Genomic DNA, 24875 nt, shown 5'->3' on the forward strand with positions numbered 1-24875 from the left:
GTTCTCCCTCACTTACCCCGTGGCATTTTCAAGAGGCCGTTATAACTGAACATTGGGACGTTCTTTATGAATGTTTATGGAATATGACACTTGAGAATAACGGTTCTCATGTGAGGCATATGCGTGTTCTGCTCCAATTGTTTATTGGTTATGTGTGTAATGAGTTTTTCACTGGGCATATGGACAGGAACGCGGTGGACGTTGTGACCTTGCAATATGAACCAGGGAGGATTTGATATATTTATATTCTGTCTGAACAAAAATATTCATGTACCCTGATTTTTGGTCCAAACCTGACTAACTACATGTTGTTGTTGTGTGTGTGTATGCGTGTGTGTGCGTGTGTGTGCGTGTGTGTGCGTGTGTGTGCGTGTGTGTGTGTGTGTGTGTGTGTGTGTGTGTGTCTGTGTGTGTGTGTGTGTGTGTGTGTGTGTGTGTGTGTGTGTGTGTGTGTGTGTGTGTGTGTGTGTGTGTGTGTGTGTGTGTGTGTGTGTGTGTGTGTGATAAAAAGGAGAAATACTGAAGAACTGATTTGTTGCAAGAATGAGAACAAATTATGTGTGACATCGGCTCAACCCATATAGAACACATCAGGCAGTAGATTATGCTGAAATTAACATTTTTGAACTAAATCTTTAAATGTATTGAAACTGTAATTGACCTTAATGATAAATAGTACAGTAAAGTAAATAAATAAGTAATAATATTAATAATAATATTAAGTAAAAATGATTTGATTAGAAATACAGTAAAAACAGTAATATTGTGCAATATTATTACAATTTAAAATAACTGCTTTCTATTTGAATAAATTGTAAAATGTCATTTATTCCTGTGATGTACCTTTATTTTCAGCATCATCACTCCAGTCTTCAGTGTCACATGATCCTTCAGAAATCATTCTAATATGATGATTTGCTGCTCAAGAAACATTTATTATTATTGTGACTATTGAAACCACTTTTTGAGGGTTATTGCATGAATAGAAAGATCATAAAAAAAGTATATTATATATACATGATTGAGGTTTCTGGACTGGGACCCCAAACATTAAAACTGTAAAGTCAATTGCACAAGAACATAAGAGTTAAAGGCCTTGACTTTTTTACCTCAGTTGATTCGTGTGTTTCTCTAATCCTCTGTTTCTTGGTCTTCAGGCGACAGGGGTGAATCCTGAACAGCTGTTGGTCACTGTGTTGCCTGGACTTCCCACCGCGGCCGAGTTCTTCCTGTTACCGGACAAACAGCTGACAGAGGGCAAGCCAGACAAAACAGCTACTCATTTAGACCAGGTACTGGACACAAGCCTTATCTGACATTATGCATGATCTTCACACTTTGATGCCCATCTCTGTCATGAAACACTCAGCTAACGAATGTTTTGCTTCGCGTATGTCTCTTGATCAGAAGAAAGAACAGATTATCATCAGACCTTTTTTTTCAAATACATTTTTAAAGATAGTAGGTAAAAGAGAAATCTTGACAAGAGTTTCTTATGGTCTCCAGCAGATGTCAATGTTGGCCTGTTTAACACTTGATTAAACCCTGTTTTTATTGATTCACACTTACACCAGATTTTTCTTGTTCGGTTTTCTTCTGAAATTAAATAATTGGTATATAAATACACTTTCATTTGCAACTTCAGGAAGTATCTGTTCAAGTCCCCCTGTAGTCAATAATTGTATCCCTTAAAACTCATCTTTGATCACCAAACTTAAGATTTAAACTTTTTTTCTTTGAAAAAAAAAAAAAGTTCATGCCTTAAAATAGCTTGGATGTAACTTTAAACCCTTGCCTCATTTAGTATACACGTTTCTGTGAATATGCAAATTAGCCCTGCCTCCACTCACTCACACCAGCTCAGAGATCCACAGGTTGACAATCGCACGTTGACGTGATTGGTTACAAGGTAGTCTGTGACAAATTTGGTTTGTCTTAAAGCATATTAAAAATACCACATAGACTTATAAACAACATTAATTTTCACCACAGGGGATCTTTAAAAAATAAAAAGCGTTTTTTCTACTTTTTTGATTTTCTCATTTATTATCTTTCTCACCTGCGGTTGTGGGTTTATTCTTTGGGTCATGGGTAATTCTGGCTGTACCGCATTTGGGCAAAACTATGAACAGTCATTACTGAATATGAGAAGATGGCTCATATTCTCCAAAATCACAATGCAGAGTCATCTGTATTTTTGAGGCAGTGATTTCTTACCATACATACAGTAGAGTAGATCATTCATCCACTAGATCATTCAGTTCTTATGGGCCAAATATATTATATCACATGTGAAAGAGGGATATCTGCATTTTGTGGGTGTCTGTGCAGAGGTGCATTTTTTTTCTCATCCAAACCTACCAGTGTCCCTACAAAGGGCCTTTCAGCAGATCCTCATAAATCTCAATTCAAGGGTGGTATGTTCAAAGTATAATGTGTAGATAGCCTTATTAAAAAAGTATAATAGACTTACTGACCCTGGTACAATTCATAAAGAATGTAATTATTCATGTAATGGTCTAATTTTAAATGGAATAAGGATGAGGAATAAGGATGAGGGAGACAGAAGGTGAGAGCGACAAAGAAATAAAGGAGCGCGTCAGGAGTAAGTCAGGAGTCATTTAGTAAATGAGACCGATTTAATAAAGCTTTGAAAGAAAGAGTGAAAAAAGGGACTCTTGGAACAGGAAGTGGTTTTGTGTGCGGTTTAACACCATCATCACTGAACTCGAGATAAGGCTTAAGAATTGTTCACGAAACAAAGTGCAATTTGTGTCCTCAAAAAATAATTAGTTAAAAATGTGTGTCTATCTATCTATCTATCTATCTATCTATCTATCTATCTATCTATCTATCTATCTATCTATCTATCTATCTATCTATCTATCTGTATGTCTCTATCTATCTATCTATCTATCTATCTATCTATCTATCTATCTATCTATCTATCTATCTATCATCCATCTTTGTCTGTCAGTCTGTCTGTCTCTATCTATCTATCTATCTATCTATCTATCTATCTGTATGTCTGTATCTATCTATCTATCTATCTATCTATCTATCTATCTATCTATCTATCTATCTATCTATCTATCTATCTATCTATCTATCTATCTATCTGTATGTCTCTATCTATCTATCTATCTATCTATCATCCATCTTTGTCTGTCAGTCTATCTATCTATCTATCTATCTATCTATCTATCTATCTATCTGTATGTCTGTATCTATCTATCTATCTATCTATCTATCTATCTATCTATCTGTATGTCTCTATCTATCTATCTATCTATCTATCTATCTATCTATCTATCTATCTGTCTGATATATCTATCTATCTGTCTGATATGTCAATCTGTCTGTCTGATATGTCTGTCTGTCTGTCTGTCCGTCCGTCCGTCCGTCCGTCTATCCGTGTATCCATCTACCCATCTGTCCATCTATCCATCTACCCATCTACCCATCTGTCTGTCCATCCATCCATCCGTAGGGAATGATCTTAAATTCCTGTCAACCTCTTTATGATAATTATATTAACAATTAAACAGATTTTTTTTTTGTCTGACAGAGAGTTAAAGAAAAGTACAAAAAAATCACGCACAAAAAAAATCAAACTGTAAGCATCATATTTAAGAATGCACCATTAAAAAAAAAAAAAACCCTGATCTGTCATATTCAAGCACAAAAACAAACAAGACGGGGCTTAGCCTGACAGTCATAGCCTGACAGTCAAGGGCTCTATGTGTGTTTGAGGGAGAAGAGTAAGATGTTAGGCCTAAATGAGATCCCACCCATGTCATATATCTATATTTGTGAGTGAAGGTGATAGAGTTGATTTATGCTGAAATGTCTTTCCCAGTGTGATACCGGCTCATGTAATACAAACATCACGCTTGTATGCCTCAACATACAGTGCAATGCATCAGGACTCACTCGGCTCACAAACAGGGAAATCAAATACAGGGCACGAATGTCTTATTTCAGGGTTACGTGATTGTTCATGTAATTTAATAACATATTTGGATGTATATTATAGCAGCGTTTTCTTATCCAACGTGGTGTGAATATGATCATGTGATGATGTGATTTTCCTTTCAGCTCTCAGAACTGGTGCTCAGTGCTCTGAATCAGAATCTGGTTCAGTTCACACTCAGACCAGGAGTCCAGATCACGGTATACGCTGCTCATTTATCAGCAGGTAATGAATTGGAATCAAAGAGTGTTGTTTTCTAAATATGAACGAGACAAGAAAGACTTGCAACTTAAATGAATAGTTCACCCAAAGATGAAATCGATAATTGATAATGAACAATACTAATATAACCTTGGTTGTATGATTGTGAGAAATGAGTTTTGTGTCTGTTTATTTAAAGGAGGTTGTGAATCTCCCAGACTGTGCACTGACAACAGCTTGTCTGCCTTATTTTCCCTTGTGTCTAGCGCCTCTAGTGGACACAAGCGAGAATCACAGCGGCTCAGCTATGCTCATGCTCCTCTCTGTGGTGGTGGTGGGTCTAGCAGTGTTCCTCATCTATAAATTCAAAAGGTATTGTTATCCATATTTAAAACTTCATATTTAAATCATAATGTATATGTTTGCATATGGTTAGCTTTTTAAATATGTTAAATGTCTAGTGGAAAATAATCAAAATAAATGTGAAAAATTTGAAAATATCAAAGTTTGTGAAAGCTTGAAAGGCAAGTTATTTATAAAGTAGTAACACAAAGGAGCTAACTGCATTGATGCTAGAATTTTAAAAGATAAAAGTACATTTTTAAATGCATAATTATCTGATGATATATATATTTTAATTGATTTATCTTTATTTTCAAACAGAAGTGTTATCAGCATTATGACAGCATTCAACAGCATTATTTACCTGAATATATATATAAAACATAAATCTGAACAAACATTAGCCTATTCTAAGGTAACACTTTATTTTACAGTGTCCTTGTTACACGTTACATGTAGTTACTGTAGTAATAACTATACATTTTGCATAATTACATGCAACTAACCCTAAACCAACCCCTATTCCTAACCCTATAGTAAGTACATGTACACTGTAAAAAAAAAATGCTGCCTTAAATTAAGTGTAATCACCTTGCATGTTTAAGTCAGTTCAACTTAAATTACATCAAATAGTTTAATTCTGTATAACTTATCAAAATATCAATGTTCGACTTTTTTTATGAGTTAAAGCAATGTTAAAACACGTTGTCATAACTTATTGATCATATCATTTTTACAGTGTATTATTTATTATTGTATTAATTATTATTAATCAGTACTTGAATGTAGAATTACACTGTAACACGGATACCTTAAAAATAAAGTGTAACCTATTCTAATTATTATAATAATACATATTTAAAATTATTTAAATTACAGAGACAAATTGTTCTCCTTCGCTCAGATCAGCAAGTTTAGGTGTTGTAGCTCAGTTTAGCAAATCACTGAGTGGATATGTCAAGTGGTGATTCACCCTTTCCCTGTTGCAGAACCTTCTTTCTTTTGTCCTAGCGCTCATAACAAATGAGAAATGTCAGTCAATGCACAGACATTATCAATATTTAGCCCTTTGAGTTTTTCAAGTTGACCTTTATGAAATGTTAAATGATTACACCGTTTCCATCACCGGACTGAGAGAGAAAAGGGCACGAGAGGTCAATAAGACAAGGTCTGGAGACAGGAGAGGGAGATAACAGAAGTGGCAAGAATTTTCCGATGCTTTAATATTTTTTTGTACGCAACAAGCTGTCATTCAGTGACACTACAGCCACCGGTGACTTCCTGAAGGAAAATGAGGAACTTCTTGTTAATCAGTTCAACCAAAACTAATGCTAAAAAACTGCTCTTACATATACAGCAAGCTCTGAATAAATGTAAATGGGTTTAGAGCTACATAAGTTTGAGTAAATGGTGCCAGAATTTCCGTTTCATTGTGTGAACTGGTCCTTTAATGAGGGTGTTAGATCACATCTTAATGAGCTGTCCGTTTGTGTTGCGTTTTCTAAATCCCTCTCCAGTTGGTTTTTGCACAATAAATTTGCTTTTGAATTCTCTTAGGCAATGCCCCGTTAAAGCTCTATTCTGGTTTTTGCTTATGTGACATTCTTCCCTCCGTAACGATGCAGACCAAGCTGGATAAAATCACCTCTCTAAAGGGCGGTCTTGATTTAACAGCTCAGTTCTAGCCCCATAAGTGAGACTTTTCACACAAAGGTCTTTTTTTTCTTATTCCTGTGTCTTATTACAAATTTTTCCCTGAGGCAGAGCCCAGATTGCGTTTTGTAAATGCAGTATACCGCATCCACAAACTATAAAAACATGCTTCCTGTGATAAAGGAACAGAATGATGTGAACTGCAAAGCTGATAATGTCAGGGCCGTCGGAAGATTTGGAAAAAGAGCAGAAGGGCACATTATGAACCTTTTCAGCTTGCCTCATGAATATTAATTAGGTTATGTTTGCCCAGTGAAAGATAAGCGTCTGCTGGCCACAGTAGATCACCTGCTGCGTTTTAATTCGCCCTCTTAAAAGTATGTAGTGTTTTTGAGAAGAAAAAGTACAAACTTTTGAGTGTGTAGCAGAATAGTGCACGCTTTGGGTCATAGGCCGACTACTTCATCATAATTGTGACAGTGTTTAATCTGCCTTGTCAATCATCTTGTCACAGTTAAAATTAAACTTCATTTAATGTCCTACCATATCAGAGAGAAATGTAGTAGCACGTTGATCTGCCAGTTGTGGGTCTTTCATGTCTAAAACCCTCCTTATGTGTTTTCATAATGATGCATTTAAAGGTTAATGACCAAATGTATCTTTATAAAAGTTCACAATGTTGTTGGAGATGCAATATAATGTGGAACATTGTATAAATACATTTTCGTCAGGTTAGATACTGATTATTAATCACTCAATAACCGGTCTTGTACATCCGCCATGTTTGCCGTTTTTAATGAATGCTCATCCACAGTGCAATGGGTTTTGGGCAATATTAGCTGTTAGAGTTTGCTTGGATCTGCACTTCGGATTCTAACCGGAAAAAGTAAACCATCCGGGTACCTTTGGAAGACTCATTTCAACTACTATTATTCTGTGGTGGTAAGTAACGAAGTAAAAATACTTCGTTACTTTACTTAAGTATTTTTTTCGGGGATCTGTACTTTACTTGAGTATGTTTTATTTGCATCTACTTTTACTCTTACTCCACTACAATATTAAAGACAAAGTTTACTTTTTACTCCGTTACATTTCCCCATGCCCGCTCCAAGTATTTAATACACTGGCTTTCCAAACCAATCAAAAACTTGGTTTTATTTAGAAAAAAAGAACGCACGAGCTCTTTGCCAGCATACGCTCAGATAGCAGTCAGTTCGCCATTGTGGAAGATGACCACAGGAACGTGAAGGTGCAGCTCTAACCAGCAATGATCCCGAGATTCCCGCTTACCTTGAATCTTGCACATCTTCTGTTTGATGCAGCTAATGTTACGGAACATGTCTATTGCAGAGCTGCCAACTCTCACTCATTCAGACTCACGCAATCGACACTTTCCACACGCTCTCACGACACATCCATTTTCTCACGCAGAGAAAAATCGCGAAGCAAAGAGGACATTGACACCGACAGACAGGACAGAGTGGGTTACTTTTTATATGAATTAATTCTCAACTCTCAGATTCTGTCAATTTTATTACGAAATTCAAACAATAAATACCGTTTTGGAGCTTTTAAATGTGACGTGACTGATAGCTAGCGCCTGCTATGGGGTGCCGTTAATCTCTTTACTACTAGGTAATTGTAAATGAACACAAATGAACAATAATAGGTAGCCTATGTTGAAAGATACAGTACAACTTACTGAAATGTATATACCTTATACATAATATCAATAAATCAGTGTTTTTCAACCGCAGAAAGAGGTCAGTAAAACAGCTGGAGAACAATATGTCACATAACGTTACATTTAGGCTACCTCAAAAAACAAAAAACAAAAAAAAAAAACATTAAATGACCATAGCATGTTAGTTTGCTAGAAAATTTTGTATTTTATAATATATTTAATATTAGTATAAATTAGTATTTTGCTAAATATGTGCACTATATATTTATTATATTTTTACTTATATCATTAAAATATTATAAAGTTGTTATTATAATAAAAATCACATGTATTTTTAACATTTAATAATACCAGCTGACAGGGCTCTCTGTAGCCTATGTTTACAGAATTAGGTGGGATTTTCTTAATTTAAAAATTAACATGTATCTTCTGTACCAAATATTTATCAAAATGAATCTATATTGAATCAAGATCGGAATCAAACCCCAATAATTGAATTGAAATTGTAAAATTTGTATCAAAGAATGGCCTACCAGTCATTGCACCATAATATGCTGTCACTAAACTTAATGAAATTGTTTAGAATTGATGCAAGGTGCTTCATTGTCTCTTGACTGATTGCGAATCTAACAAATTCTTAATTGCAGTATCTAATAATTTGTTCAATTAAAACATTGCATATCACTCCCAAAACAATTGATCTGTTTAATTATTAATATTTACAGTTTGAATATTTACTTTTTACTTTCGGTACTTAAGTACGTTTTAAATCGGATACTTTTGTACTTTAACTAAAGTGATGTTTGAATGGAGGACTTTCCACTTTTACTGGAGTCATTTTTTATTTAGGTATATAAACTTTTACTCGAGTATAATTTTCGAGTACTTTTACCACCCCTGCTATTATTTAGGACACACTAATTCTGATTGCGGATATTATTTAGGACGGATAGTACGCTAATTATGACACAGCAACCGTTTACTGCAACATTGGGTGTTTTTACCCAGTCAAACTACTGTAAATCTTAAAATTACTAGGCAGTTTTATTATATATTTATAAGTTTTATTATAAATATCACTTTATAGTTATATATAGGTGTGTGTGTGTGTGTGTGTGTGTGTGTGTGTGTGTGTGTGTGTGTGTGTGTGTGTGTGTGTGTGTGTGTGTGCGCAAAATAACAAATGTTCAAAATGTTTCTGAAAACTGTCTTTTATGCTCACCAAGTCTGCATTTAATTGATCGAAAACGCGGTAAAATTAGTAATATTGTAAACTATTATTACAATTTATAAAATAACGTGTTTTTATTTTATAAATTTTAAAATGTAATTTATTCCTGTGATGCAAAGCTGAATTTTCAGCATTGTTACTTTATTTCAGCATTATTATTGTCGTCAGTGTCACATGATGCTGATTTGCTGCTCAACAAACATTTCTTATTACTATCAATGTAGAATTTGATTAATACAGCATTTATTTGAAATAGACAACTTTTACAACATTATAAATGTATGTACTCTCTTTCAGTCAATTTAATTTAGTGATTGAAAGTATTTTAGAAAAAGTAGAAAAGTATAAGTTTTTTTTTTTTAAATCGTACTGACCCCAAACTTTTTGAACAGTAGTGTATATATTTAAATTATTAAGATGGATGAAACTTTTAACATAAAATTGTTAATTTTGAACTTATAGATGAATAAATCATTTATAAAAGTTGAGGACACATGTCCTCTTCAGTAATTATGGTTGCTTACCGCTTGATAATATAATTTTTTCTCACCCCATTTCCCTCTGGCTGATTTCCCCAAGCATATCTTGTAGCAACAAGATTTGTTTGCCCGTGTCTCATTGTAAATCTTTCCTCAAGGAAGATCCCAGGCCTCCACATCTATGCAGCGATGCAGGACGAAAAAGAGCAAGAAATGATCCAGAGTCCAGTTTCTCCCACTGACAGCACACCCAGCTGCAGTTCTCAGAGAGAGCTGCTCACATCACTAGAACCTCTGGACACAGAGCCCAACACCCAAACCATCGGTGAGCACCTGCTGGACACCGCATCACATTCAGCCCCTCTGATGCTTAACCATTTATCACATGCCACTCAGATTCTCTCTTATACTGAACTCATAGCTTTGATTATTGAGAACAGCAGATACATAAGGGCCCTATCATACAGCCGGCGCAATGCGGCACCAGGCGCGACAACTATTTTGTACTACTTTCAGCCTGACGCAGTTATCATTTTCACGTCCTGCACCATGTTGTTTAAATAGCAAATGCATTTGCACCCATTTGTGCACCTGTGGGCTGCTGGTCTGAAAAACGAGGTGTGTTCAGGCGCATTGTTGGCACATTGTTATTTATGACCAACAAAACCCTGGTCTAAAGTTTGTGGCGATTATTTTTTTGTTATTTAAAGAGTGCGTTAGTAATGTGTGCCTATAGGCGGGTGCACAACTCGCCTACACTCTGCTTATTACACACACACATGTGCAGCAGCACACAAACTAGCCAAATATTAAAAATAAAAGGATTAAAATGCAAAAGATTCATATTGTGTACATAAAGATATAGTGGAATTCGGCTTGTCCCATGGATGGTCTGCTTGCGCGCTTTAACCTCACGCACGACCAGATTCTTTTCCTCGCTATAGAATCATTCCGTCATGTAAATAGTGAATCCGCCACGGCTCGAGCACAACAGGCTTTTAAAGGGAATGGGAGATGAGACTCTGATTGGTTTATTGCACGTTACGACCAAAACACACCCATTACTCATTAAGAGAATAGAGACAACCCTTTTAGACCATGCGCCGGGTGCACCGACCATTTTTCCCATCGTTAAACTAGCAAATGTGAATTTGGACACGCCCTAAATGCACTTGCTCTGTGCACTTTAGACCATGCGCTTAGATCCTTAAAATAGGGCCCTTTACCTGTTACTCTGCGTATGTTAGGCAGCTTCTTGTAAATGGCTTCAGCAGATTTGTTAGAAAAGTTGGTCTTGTTGATTGCAGGCGAAAACATTGGTTGCTTGACTTATGGTCCCTTGGTGATGCCTATAATAAATCAACAAAACAGCAAATGTCATGATGCATTTCAGCTTTCTAGGCTGCTATGTGAATGTTGCCACTGTCAATTCACACTCTGTTGTTCCTTTCCCAGAATGCATCAAACCTCATCCACGCGTCAAATTCTCATCAGATCTTCCTACATACATCGACGTTTGAACTCTAGACTCCGCCACGTCAAGGACTTTGGTCATGCGGACACAAAGGTTTCAAGCTTTATTCAGTACTTGTGCATGTTGGACATTAACTTTACTGTGCTCTGTGAATACTAGAACAAACTTTGTACAGCTTTTTTATATATCTGTGTATTCAATAAATCATTTTTGATGCTGTTCATTTATAAAGACGCCAGTGTGTATAAAGTTGGAGGGAAAGGCCAGCATGAGGGGTGGAAAACGAAAATAATTCTTGGTTAACTGTCCATTTATTTTTTATTGTTAACAGTGGCAGTACAGTATTCATGAGAGTAAAACATGGATGTGTGTCATTTTGGAAGTGTTTTAATAATAAACTGTACAGTTATTAATGATAATAATATTGTAAAACGAAACATTTCCTGGGTTTCATTTTGCAAAGCTATATTTAGCGCATCTGTACTTTACATGTAACACAAAAATTTAGGTTTTATTATTTGACTCAGTTTAATGTGATTATTTATGAAGCAGATTTAATGTTGAAGCTTGTTTCTCTTTTCTTTTCTTTTTCGCTTCTCTGCAATGTCAAAGTATTTTTCTCATAGTAAAATAAATTATGTATTTCTAGGTAGAAATAACTGTTGGTTTACAGATACATATCAATCAGTGTTAAGATATGTTGTGTAAACTGACATAAGACATTGAGATACATGATGAGATATTTTGATACATCATGGCAATTTCATACATAAACATTTTTGTATGGAATAATTTTTGCACTCACAGGGGGTTACATGATTTATGTTTTGATTTTGCGTCTCTTTCTTTTTTTAGCATTTAAATTCAGTCATGTCATACCAAAAGCTGACGGATATGAATGTATGAATGTGTAAGTACGTATTTAAATATTTAAGACTTTTTTTCTTTTACTTTGCCCTCTTTAATTTCTAACAGTATAAAATAACAAGGAAGCGACGAGCAGTTACTTGAACTAATAAATTGTCTAGTACTATTCAGAAATCACTCAATACCAAAATAATGTCACGTACAGCAGGCATCATCCACTATTACACCAATATATTGGCAGGAATCTGCATTTCATGTCAAATTATTTTATTTAGCCTTGTATAGTTTGAGAATTTAACACAGTCTATCCATATTGGTATATGACTAATTTGGCTAGTTAACATTAAATTTGGCAATTTTTAATTAAAAATGTATACCAAAATACAGTTTGCATGGACCTGGGGCAACAATAAAATGACATACAATTATATGATTATTTGCATTTTATTATTTATTTGTATTATTATTGATATTTACATGTAGCATTGCAACTCATTGAGAGCCACTGAATGTCCTCCTGTTTATTATAATGGTGCTGTTACACACATGGCAGAGATTATGGTCCTCACGTTATCTTTATGCTAACATCCATCCACTACTATCCTTTTCTCCACTACATCATTTTTATCTATGGGATGCTTCCCATTTCTTCTCTTCTTTCAATATTTGAATATCAAGGTTATATTACAGCTATTGCCAGTTTTTCTATTCTCATACATCAATGAATGAAAATGGAGGTCATCTTTATTACACAAATGTCAGAATATTTTAAGACAGCATGTTTAAAAGGGAATTTTTAATGGATAATTTTATTTCAATTGTCCTTGTCCGTCACCTTTTGTACACTACCTATAAATATAATGTCACAGCAGTAGAGGATGTTCATACTGAGACAATTCACTATGGACTTGATACAATCACAGTACAGATTATATTTTCATAATATCATGAGCGCTGCAGTCTGACGCTGTCTTTGGCATATGAGACGATGGACGACAAGACTCAAGTTATGAGTCGAAATTGTCAATCAAATGAGTGCAGGGCATTGTGGGTAGGGGGGAGGGACTATAAAGTGAGCAATAGCAATATAATTAAATTGTTTCTGCTAAAAGTCCCACAACAGATAAGAAAAAAAAACATATTTGACTAAATCAATATCTGAAGATCTAGACTTAAAAACTGACCTGATGGCTGAAGAGAACATTTTAATTAAATATTAAACCGAGTTGTACATTTAGATTGAAGACAGAGATTATATAACTGTTGTTAAACCACTGGCTACAAATCAAGACACTTTATGAGCTCTGAATGGACAAACTGTGGCAGCCAGGAAATCAAAATCCAGCGCTGCCACTTTACTCTTAAGAGTAAGGAAGATTATTTTTGTAGAAGACGAGTTTTATTACTGTAAAGATTTTATATATCTATATATATAAATATATATAAAAATGTAGGTGTCATGTTTTTTTTTTTTTTTTTTGTATATATAAATATACAGTATCACTTTCTTTGAACTCTGTGCAGTGTGGAATTGTTTGTTTTGTGCAATTGTATTTATTAAATGAAATCAGTCCCTGTAATTGTGTTTTGATTTTCTTACAGTATTTGGAAAAACATTATGTAATTTGCTGAAGTAACCTTTAAATCATAGATAATAAAGTATCAATTAGTCAAATGGTCTATGTTTTTATTTTAATAATAGGCTTGCCTAATATGATATAAAATATGCAGGAATAATAGGATAATGCCTTTTTAATGTGTATGCAACCTTTTATCAATGATAATAAACAATAATAATATGTTCCAAAAATTATTTTTCTTGAAGCTATATAACAATGTACACTTCTATACAAACGTTTTGGATCAGTAAGAATTTGCATTGATTTTAAAAGAAGTCTAATGCTCACAAAGGCTGCATTTATTTGGTCAAAATACTGTATTATTGTGAAACATTCTGTGTGAATATATTTTAAAATGAAATGTATGCCTGTAATGCAAAGCTGAATTTTCAGCATCATTACTCCAGTCTTCAGTGTCACATGATCCTTCAGAAATCATTCTAATATGATATGCTGCTCAAGAAACATTTCTTATCATTATCAGTAATGAAAACAGTTGTGCTGCTTAATATTTTAGTGTAAACAGTGATATTTTTTTTCAGGATTCTCTGATGAAAATAAAGTTGTTGTTTTTTACAATATAAAAGTATTTTATATACAGTACATGTAGTGCTCTGGTTAAACATGATCTCACAACATTCTGGTTATAAGATGATTTCTGCCCACTTCTAGAGAAAAAAGAATGTGTGAAAAGAGGAGAAATGGGCAGCCATTAGCGAAAAATGGTTTTGCGACAACGCAGCTAGAGAGACAGAGAAAGGGAGTTAACTGGAAGGCACATGAGACTGCAGATTAAAGAGCAATAATGTTACCAGGGCTCCTCAGACATCTCAAGGTAACTTTCAACGGCGCCCAGGGAACTGTAAGAATGAGTGTGTTTGCGCGTTCCTGTTATGCAATTGCAGTCAAGGGCACGGCTAATTCAAGTCTAATGATTCATTTCGAATTTCTTCATAAAAATGATGCCCTCACGACAAAGCATTAGGCGACCAGCGTGCCTCTTGTGTACAAATGAAAGTTTATCAGAGGCCTGTCTCCTCCAGGATAATAAGCAGCTCAATCACCCTGTGGGCCCGTACTGTAGCCTAGTTACTCCAAGGACATTAGACTCAATCTTCCTCTGGTGATACGTGTGCCGACAGCGAACAGTGTCCACCGCTGACATCTCTGCTCACAGCCGGTCCACTCACCACGTTTAATTACCTTTGGAAAGAAAGACCAGCGGGAGAGAGAGAGAGAGCGGGAGAGAGAGAGAGAGAGAGAGAGAGAGAGAGAGAGAGAGAGAGAGACACACACACACACACACACACACACGCACACACTAACTGCATTAGTAATTCCTTTCATAGGCCTACTGTTAAAATCCAAAAAATGTAATACATATGAAAGGAGCTCTTGTTGATAGGCAAAGTAGGGTAACAGTAAAAAGCGTCAATCATCTGATGAATGCAAAATCAGGTGTTTTATGTCAAATGACATTTGGTTTCATAGGACAGTATGAATGTTCTTCTCTATAAAACGTCATTCTATCAGGCTGGGTTTTCCAATAACATTGCAAGTCATGCTTTTAATATCACTGGTCCAAAGGTGCTGAAGGTGAATAATATATCCAGGGGGGTTTCTCACCAACATAAAAAATACTGCCAAACATGACAATTATGCTATGAAAATTATGCTGAAAAAAATATTCATTATTCCAAAATTTTGGAATTTATGAGAGAGAGAAAGAGAGATACCAAGCATCAATACTTATCCAGCCGTTCGCTTCATTAACTTCCCATCTCTCCCTGGGGACAGATTGCATTCTCCAGAGGTTAACGCAGGCCAGCAAAGAGAAAGTCCCTCTCTTCTCCAGACTCATTTGCATGGTCTGTTGATAATTGGCATTCAGGAAAGCTGTATTTGATTAGGAGGTCCAGGGGTGCGCTTCACTTCTGGAGACTCTATCACACACTGTCCTTGTTCTTAACGCCCACTGGAAAGGCGACGATGATAATTTGACAGTGATTTCATGAGCAGATTTCCTTCATCAATGATTAATCCTTGTTACTTGTGCAGCAGAACAGAGCGATAAGTTTATTTTAATGAGAATGAAAGAGCTGAACTACATGCAGAGGCCTTAAAGGAGGCAGAAGGAAATGAAAACGGACTCCAAACGCACCCTTGTGGGACACCCTCCTTTTTCCGAAGCAAAATGGATTATATATTTCTAAAGAATGGACACTGAATTTTATGTTTGGCCTGATTGATTACCATGCTCGGTAGAACCTCAAAATAAGCAAACTCCAAATGATGCATACTTAGGTAAATGGCCGATTACTCATTAATATCCTTAATTTTTTAATAAATAGTTTTTAATAAAACCCAGAGCTGGAGAACTGAATCGTTTCTATGCAACCTGTAAAATGTTCTCATGTATTGATCAAACTGGTTCTTTGTATTTGCACAATGAAACACACACCGTGGCAGAAAGGGTCATTAAAACCACGCTCCACTGGAGTGTAATCAGCATACACTTCGCTGACATCATGATTGCAGTAATTAACTTCATCCATTAAAAAATGTGCCTATTTTATCAGCAGCATAATAGAAGAAACCTGTGGAATGAACATTAAATCATGTTCAAAACCCATTTACTTCAGTAATGTCACATGCTTCTATGTTAAACGGGGTATTCAATGAGAAAAAAAATTGGATGGGGTTTGATGTTATCCATTGGGAATTGATTGGATTGTGGAAACTCCTTCTATATCAGAATAGATGTGCAGAGAAAGCTGGACCCTACATATTATGACGTGGTTGGATGGGCAGGGTTGAAACTAACGGAGGTTAGCGACATCAGCTAAAAGAAAAAAACACACGTCCAGAGGTGGACATTCGATGGAAGATTAAAGATAAACCTTTTTTCTAAAGAACTGTGCATGGTAAGAACAGAAATGTATTTTTATGAAAGCAAAAAAGGTTGATTCTGACTCTGTTAACTTTAAACATTTGTTTTAGTTGTACAGAAACTTATTAATTAGCCTATCTAAAAAAAAAATGTTAAGTTTCAAGAGTCACTTTACAGCACATACTATTACTAAACACAGCAGAACTACATCAAAACAAAATATGTCATTTAGACTTGCTTTCCAATGGATACCCCAGGCTTTACATTTATATTTATTAGAAAGGAATCATTTTAATGAATATCACTGGTTTTACCTACATTACAGTATAAGCTGCAGTATAAGCACAGAACTCTTAATGAAATAAAAGCTAATAAACCCTTTGCCACTGTCATCCTCATTAGATTGTTTATTTTGCGAAGTTACATTTTTGAGGTATAAAAAATCAGTTAGAAAAGTATATAAATGACTTTATGCCTTACAATGACTTGGCTCTAATCAAAGCCATTAATCACAGCCGTGTGAATGTAAACACTCGCACCAGATTCTGTTATTCATTTTGCTCAGTGAGGACATTGGGGAATGCTTTATTTGATAAATGCATCATGAAACCATAATTCGTACTTATCTTAAACATCAGGGGATGGTTTATACGGAGTAGTTGTATAATGCATTCCACTTAAAACATCTGTGATTGCTTCATGTCCTGAAATATAATGTATGATAGTTTGCTGAAACTTTCCTTAACTTTCTCCCTCATGCATCAGTTGCAGTACCAAGTGTTCTCCACAGGGGGAGATGCGGGACCACTTGCACATGTTCATATTTCACAGAAATGCTCTACAGGAGAAAGAAAAAAAAAGTGGTAAGTGGTGGGCATTGGTTTTGTCGGTCTCCCCCAGCCTGTCTTACAGATATGTCTCCCTTTGTTTAAATAACAATTACTGTCAAATCATACATCAGTTTCTTCGCTTAACCTGCTGAAAATACATGAGGACAGAAATATCTATAAGGCCAAGTGACAAGAGACCGTACAGTATATGCAGGCGAACCACAAACAACTCTTACGGTGAAACTGTAATCATAACCTATCGGTGAAGTGAGAAAAAAATGTGGGAGTACTTCTCCTTCCGCAGTTTGAGAAGTTTGGTACCTCTAACTCTTCATTCTGACACAGCATGAGAAAAAAGTGCTGTCCTAGTCTTTAATTGGCAGAATGGTGCCATTTCTGACATCAGCCATAAAAGAGAAGTTAACGGAGCAATTTCTTCAATGTTAAAATACTTCCTCCTGTTCCAGCTTAACATGCAAAGACAACTGTAAGTAGTTCAGAAGTTGATTTTCCACAAAATAATCGTTTTGTTCCCAACCATCCGTCACAGCAACATTTGCTTAAACAGTGGCATGAGTTTGGGGGAGAGGTATGTGTTTGTCCAACAGAAGGTGGGGAAAGTGTTAAGACTTTTATTTAACAATAACGTGTAACATTGATCAAATATGAGAGTAAAGACAAAAAGTTTTCTACTTTCTGCTAAGAAATTGGAACGGTTTGAAATAACACTACTCTTCAATGCACTTTTGAACGGTAGTGTAATAATACTAAGATATAATTACAAAAGATATGTACAAAAGAATGTTTAAATAAAAAAATAATGATATGCTCAATGTGCATTTATAACACAATTATCTATGTTTTTATTACACCTGTTAATTACACAATAAAATAAGAAATATTGCATTAGCACAGTAAAATCTAACCTAAACAGGAAAGATGACAGTGAATAATCTGAGGGCATCTTCCAAAAGAGATCATACAGTATATAAGAAGATATAGCAACTCTAAAGGAGCAGCAGTCTTACAAGAAACAGACAGAACAATATAGAGAGAATTTCAACGCAAACCCCTAACCTCTGTTAACTAACAACAGCAGTCCAGTTTAAGCAGGTGTAAACAGAATTTTATTTAAAACAGAAATGTGTAGTGATGTCAATCTGCAAATTGAGTTCAGCACAGATTTTTTTGGGGGCGTGTTTCCTCCATTATCTAATTTGCATAATTTCTTTAGTAAATTGGGTGCTAAAATAGACAGCATGTTCCAAAACAAGCCTTTGTTCCTGGTACATTCTCCCCTACGATTTACAACAACAGTTCATAAAGCTGCATGCTATGTGTGGAAGGATGGTGAGAAGAAAGTGTTTGTAGGGAAAAAAAATACTCATAAATCTCATCTGGGCTTCGCCTTAAGGCATATGAGAGACTGAGGAAAGATTCTATGATTCTAAAAATGAACTTTCTTGGCCTGAGTGGTAAGCGCTATGTTTAGTGCAAACCGAATAGAGCACATCACCCTGAGAATATCATCCTCCTAACAGTGAAGTATGCTGGAGGAAGCATCACTCTTTTAGGGGAAAACTCATAAAGGTAGAAGGAAAAATGAAAGGAGCTAACTCCAGAAATATCTCACAGGATAAAGTGCTGCAATCAGCAAGAACGCTGGCACTTTAAAGACACTTCATCTTCCCACAGCACCTGAAACATACAGCAAACGCCACAATGGTGTGACTTCAAAGCAAAAAAAAGGTTAATTGTCTCGAGTGGCCCTGCCAGAATTCAGACATCGGTCTTATTGAGCATCGTTTGAACGATTTAAAGATTGCGGTTCACGATCGATCCCCATCCAACCTGATGTAGCCTGAGGAATTCTGAAGAAGAATGGGAAGAGTGAAATATTTCACTGCCAAGATGTGTAACACTGATACTGTTGTGGAGAAATGGCATCTCTTTCTTGCAAATGACATTCAATAGGCAGTGTTCCAGAAGCCAAAATAAGACTTTATTGAACAGAGTAACAAAGCCGAGACGCCACAGGACATCTGAATTTGTCTCTGGCCATGGTGCCAATCTTATGTAGTTCTCTTATCTGTTATTTCACAAATACCAAGTGGCTTCATTCTCTGGTAAGATTCACCCCTCCTGTTTCCCATCATTAAGTTTCACTTCTCCTGTCTTTCTCTCTAATTGTGGAAACCTGCCAATTGATGGTCAACCCTTTCTCAGAGGCAAGATTTAACATTTTCCAAGGACAATCAACTCTTTCCCAGAGGCAAGATGCCTTCAAGTAAAATGATGTTCTTATTCCCACATAGCCACCTGTTGTTTACTGAAAATCCCTGACTAAGCAAAAACTGGAGACATAAGACTTTCTCAGATGCATCTGACCTGTGTAATAATTATTTATCACAGTCATGCAGGCCACAAGACCTTCAAAACACTTTTGGCTTTTATAGTATTTAAACGAGTTCTACAATCAATACAGACATGCCCTATCAACTTCATACAGTAGCTGGAATATAATCTGTACTCATATACACTCTTAAAATTGGCATAGTTCCATTAAAAACCTTTAACATCCATGGAACAGTTCAATTGCACAAAAGGTTATTTATAGTGGAAAAAGGTAGGATATTAAAAAAAAGTTGTGCACTCTAATATTTTGTTGGACCACCTTTAATTTTGATTACAGCATGTATTCGTCATGGCATTGTTTTGATAAACTTTTCCAATGTCTCAATTTTTATTTCAGTCCTGAGTTTTAATAATTTTTCATCAAGATCTTGTGTTGATGATGGGAGAGGCAAGCGTAAAGTCTTCTCCAGCACATCCCACTGATCCTTAACGGGGCTACAATCGGGACTCTGTGGCCAATCAATGTGTGAAAATGATGCCTGATGCTCCTTGAACCATTCTTACACAATTAGAGCCCGATGAATCCTGGCATTGTTATCTTGAAATATGCCCGTGCCATCCGGGAAGAAAACACCTACTGATGAGAAACCCTTAGTATATTCAGGTAGGTAGCTGACCTAATTTTAGAGCCACTTAATGTTGCTGAACCTAGCCCTGACCAAGTGAACCAAAGCCAGATCATAACACTGCCTCAACAAGATTGTACAGTAGGGACTATACATGATGGGTGCATCGCTTCATGCGCCTCCCTTCTTATCCTGATGCGCCCATCACTCTGGAACAGGGTAAATCTGGACTCATCAGGATCACATCACCTTTTTCCATTGCTCCAAAGTCCAATCTTTATGCTTCCTAGCAAACTGAAGCTTTTTTGTATGATTAGCCTCACTAATAAGTGGCTTTCTTAAGGCCACACAGCTGTTCATTCCCAATCTCATGAGTTCTCCTTGCATAGTGCATGTATAAATGCTCTTACTTTCACTATTAAACATAGCTGGTTTTCTATGGTTTGACTTCACAAAACTTTTAAGTGATAATGGTTCATCACTATCCTTCCAGGTTTTAATAATGTGCCGGATAGTTCTCAGTCCAGTTTTAGTAATTTCGGCAATCTCCTAATTTCACCAATTCAGCAGGCCAATAATTTGACTCTTCTGAAACGCAGTGACATTTTTTCCACGACCAAAGGATGTGTCTTCCGACATGATTGTTTAGGAAATGTGAAGGTACCCACTTCGTCAGTTAAATTAGGTTGCCAGCTGAAACATTAATCACTGCAGGAATTATAAAAAAAATTGTACACGTATACGTTGTTTTTTAGTTTTTTTTGGCAAGGCAGTATATGTTATGCTCTTGTCATTCCAATCCTTAACGACTTTCCTTATTCATGGAATTTAGTTATTTAGCAGAATATGGAATGTTTTTCCATACAATGAAATAACTTTTCGTGTTCAATAGAAGAAAGAAAGTCCTACAAGTTTGAAATTACATTTTCCTTAAGTAATCTTACATACTTCTGAATGAAACAGTATATTCAGGAAAAAGAAATGTTGGTGGGGCTTAATTGTATCTATTGAGATTTAATTGGGATCATTACAAGTGGGTGTTACATACTAGAAAAGACTTATGTCGATTGAAAAGAAAAGTTGTTTCAGAAGCAAAGCAAGTTATTACATTTATTACATCGTTATTAGACTTAGTTATGCATCACATACTACAAATATAAATTTTTTGAATAGTATAAGGCAAGGAACATCCATTATCAAAGTATAGAGGGTTGGTGGAAAAAACAGTGGCCAAATGTTAACTAAATGAATGTATCTAACAGTCAATTCCTGCTGGAGTTATAATGCAAGGCATGGTTTTTATTCCAGATGTGTATTCCTCTTGTCTTGGGTTTGCTGTACACTTACTCGTGCAGTAGATGGCACTGCATATATGCTGTTGTGTGAACAGAATGCTTGGACTAACAAAGACAATGCTTTAACTAGACAGAACAACTCGTATTTTCTGTATTTTTCCTGTAAGAAACTCTTCTTCTTTGGGGGAAAAAAAGCACAAGAGAATGAGCCCCCCAAAAAAGCGCTAAATATCATATGCTGCTGCTGTCTATTTATTGCTAAACATAATCAAACATGTATTTATGAATCGTTCTTGTCTATAAAACATTTATAATATAAACACTGAAAAGATAACTGAAACCTTCAGATATAGGATCATTAATGTGATAGTTCACGCAGAAAACGATAAATCTGTCATCATTTACCCACCCTCATGTCATCCCAAAGACTTTCTCCCTTCTGCGGAACTCAAAAGTAGAAATTTGAACTAATGTTGGTATCAAAACAGTTTTGGTGAGCAGTGACGGAAAAACAACAACTCTGAGACATTTCACAAAATATCTTATGTTTCGCAGGTTTGGAATGCCATGAGGGTCAGTAAAGGATGACAGAATTAAAATTTTTGGGTAAAATCATGAGTGTCACTTCTTCCATTTGGTTAGCTATTCCACATCTAAGCACCACCAAGCAATCAGTCCTTCCTGGCAAGATTTACAGGTATGTCAGCCAAGCCTAACATCAGCTCACCTCTACAAAGTCCTAAAAGCTGAAGGAAAAAACTTAAACTAGTCAAAGGATGCTCTGTTCTGACGATTTTAGAGGGGTTTACAGCTAGTCAGGCTTGGAGACCAGCTGGCGGATTAGTTAAAAACCAGTTTGGCGGGAAGGTTCAAACACCTGTCTGGCAACTATATTTGTTTCATGGATGCTCATTAGTGCAGGGAGTGTCTAACTCCAGAATGTTCAGAGAAAAATTGCGCTTTCCATAAACTGGTCAGAAAACATTAATCACAAATTATTATGTTAAGACTTTCTTATGTTCTTCAAAGCTGCGTATTTATTTGATCAAAAATAACAGTATAAACTGTGATACTGTGAATTATTATTACAATTGACAATAACATGGCCCTGCCATGTTTTCCATAATTTGAAATAGATATTTCTAACATTGTAGAAGTCTTTACTGTCATGATTAAGATAGAGTGTAAAAGATAAACTCAAAAAAGCTAAATAATTTTTTGCATACAATATTTTATACATATTTATAATGGTTTTATCTTTCACTGTATAAATGGGTCTTCAAATGTGATAATATCCCTGGCAGCTTGTTTATTAAAGTGAATGGATAGTTTGCAACATGATCATCATCAAACATATTTGGGGATCAATACCACCAAAAAAGTAGCTGAAAATCCACCTTCTGTTTCTGACTGGCTAATTTAGTTAAAAAGAAAACAAGCATGGACCATTCACCTGATTCTTTTTTCCAAAGGCTGTCAAAAAGACAGGTGCGTTTTCTCAAGACACCTATTTGAATGATATATGTCGTGTGGTTAGTTATCCAGATATTACGGACTAAATATGCCTCATGCAATGTTGATTCCGAAAGGCTTATCAGCATCTTTCAGGAGTCAAGACTCTCTCACACACGCACAGACTGCAATGAACGCAGAAACAGAGGCATCAACAGAACTCATTTAGAGAGCTATACCGCCTGAAGCAACTGCCCATTTCCTCACAAACCAACACACCAATGTTCACAGCAAACAATTAATGATAAAAGCAAGTGCTCATTAAGAGCGATGTTCTCATTAAAACCAGTGATTAAGTGTTTGTTATTTATGCCATAACTGTAATTCAGCACCCACAGTGAATCTCAACTCAACACTGCACTTCAAGGTACTTTTTTTTATTTCTTTTTTTAAGACGATAGATGTTAGTTCAGGAGAGCGGGGTTGTATAATAGCTTGTAATGTTTTAAATGTTGTTAGCTATTACCCCTGAGCTCTGGCAGATGGAAGGCATGCAAAGACACATCGTCTCAGGGGTGGGACTCGCAAAGCTATTTACACATTTCCATTGCCAAACGGAGAGAGTAATTATCTGTCTCAAAGAGAAATCAATCCAATAGCGTGGAAGGCCTCCAAAGGCGCAGGAGCAATATGAAAGCTACAAACGATGATGATGATGATGAAAATATGAGCTGTATGCGGACAAGCCTTTTTTTTTTTTCAATGACTGTTCTTCGGTTTGAAGCCTAGCAGAGAGTCTGTCTTTGAGCAGTGTTTGCATACCGCTTTAAACCTTCATGAAGAGCAACAGTGCACTGCACACACCAGATGGGACTCGCTTGCTTCAACTCGTATTATTTTGTTTAGCCAAACACACTGTTTATATCACTGCAAAAAAAATAAAATAAAACATAATTTAGGCAACACTTGTTGACTAGAAAAAGTTGTTGAATTTGCACAAAATGTCGGTAAACACAGTTAAACGTTTACATGGTAAGAAATACCTAAAATACAAATTAAAGCAGATTAACTAAAAAGTTGAACACTGTACAAGAATTAAAGTCCCCTAAAAGAAAAACTGCCTGAAACAAGTCGTCAGCAATTGCAATCCCACTTCCTGTTACTACCTATGTAACAATGTAACAAATTTGCATAATGCGAACCTATGGTCTTCATTGGCTGCCAGAGAACAATGTCTACTTTGCCCAGCCCTCAAACACTGGAGTTGATGCTGAGGCCTGTAAGAGTTTTGTTTGCGAGGTCTACATGTCGTAAAGAAGCTGCTTTCAGCGCTACGAATCCACTTTGCATGCACTTCAAAAGCATGTGGACTCGCGCTCAAATTGACACGGTAAAATCAACGCCAACGTAACTGTTCATATCACTGTGTATAAAGTGCTGAGGAAGCATCTGGGGCTGAAATTCAGATATGGTAATGGCCATTTCATTTCCAACACACTGGAAGCAGCAGACCAATCACAGAACAGACTGGGCCATCTGACCAATCAGAGCAAAGTAAAGGAAGGGTTTAGCTAGATGGAATTTTAGAATGAACCGTTTTTCAGACTCTTTGAGAAATGAGGTGATGTGCAATGTATATTTTGAGAAAATTATGTTTTGTTTGTTTTGTTTTTACAAGAATACTGTCCATTAAAAAAAATGGACTCTATATATAATCTCTCTCTCTCTCTCTCTCTCTCTCTCTCTCTCTCTCTCTCTCTCTCTCTCTCTCTCTTTCTACAGGTACATGTATATAATATGTTGTTAAATAGCGCAGAAAGAGGATGAAAATGGTCATGTAAAACAAAAAAAATACAACATATACAATAGCGCAAAAACCTTGACTTAATTTACTTTATCGAATA

General features: G+C 35.9%; 1 protein-coding gene across 5 annotated transcripts in view; it reads left to right on the forward strand.

Moving 5' to 3' along the window:
• sorcs1 (sortilin-related VPS10 domain containing receptor 1) overlaps window positions 1-12332 on the forward strand; it is a 240968-nt gene extending 228636 nt beyond the window's left edge. For 4 of the 5 annotated variants that reach the window (XM_077246243.1, XM_077246245.1, XM_077246246.1 and 1 more), the window contains 5 exons: window positions 1158-1292; window positions 4099-4198; window positions 4441-4546; window positions 9722-9888; window positions 11019-12332. In XM_077246243.1, coding sequence (XP_077102358.1) covers window positions 1158-1292; window positions 4099-4198; window positions 4441-4546; window positions 9722-9888; window positions 11019-11083 — 573 coding nt within the window. In that variant the 3' untranslated portion in view covers window positions 11084-12332. The remainder of the gene's footprint in view (window positions 1-1157; window positions 1293-4098; window positions 4199-4440; window positions 4547-9721; window positions 9889-11018) is intronic. The other variant, XR_013207788.1, reaches the window with a different exon arrangement.
• Window positions 12333-24875: the final 12543 nt, after the last annotated feature.

Source organism: Siphateles boraxobius, unplaced genomic scaffold (genome assembly GCF_051911475.1).
Source record: "Siphateles boraxobius isolate OS27281-9 unplaced genomic scaffold, OSU_SipBor_1 29, whole genome shotgun sequence".
Lineage (NCBI taxonomy): Eukaryota > Metazoa > Chordata > Actinopteri > Cypriniformes > Leuciscidae > Siphateles > Siphateles boraxobius.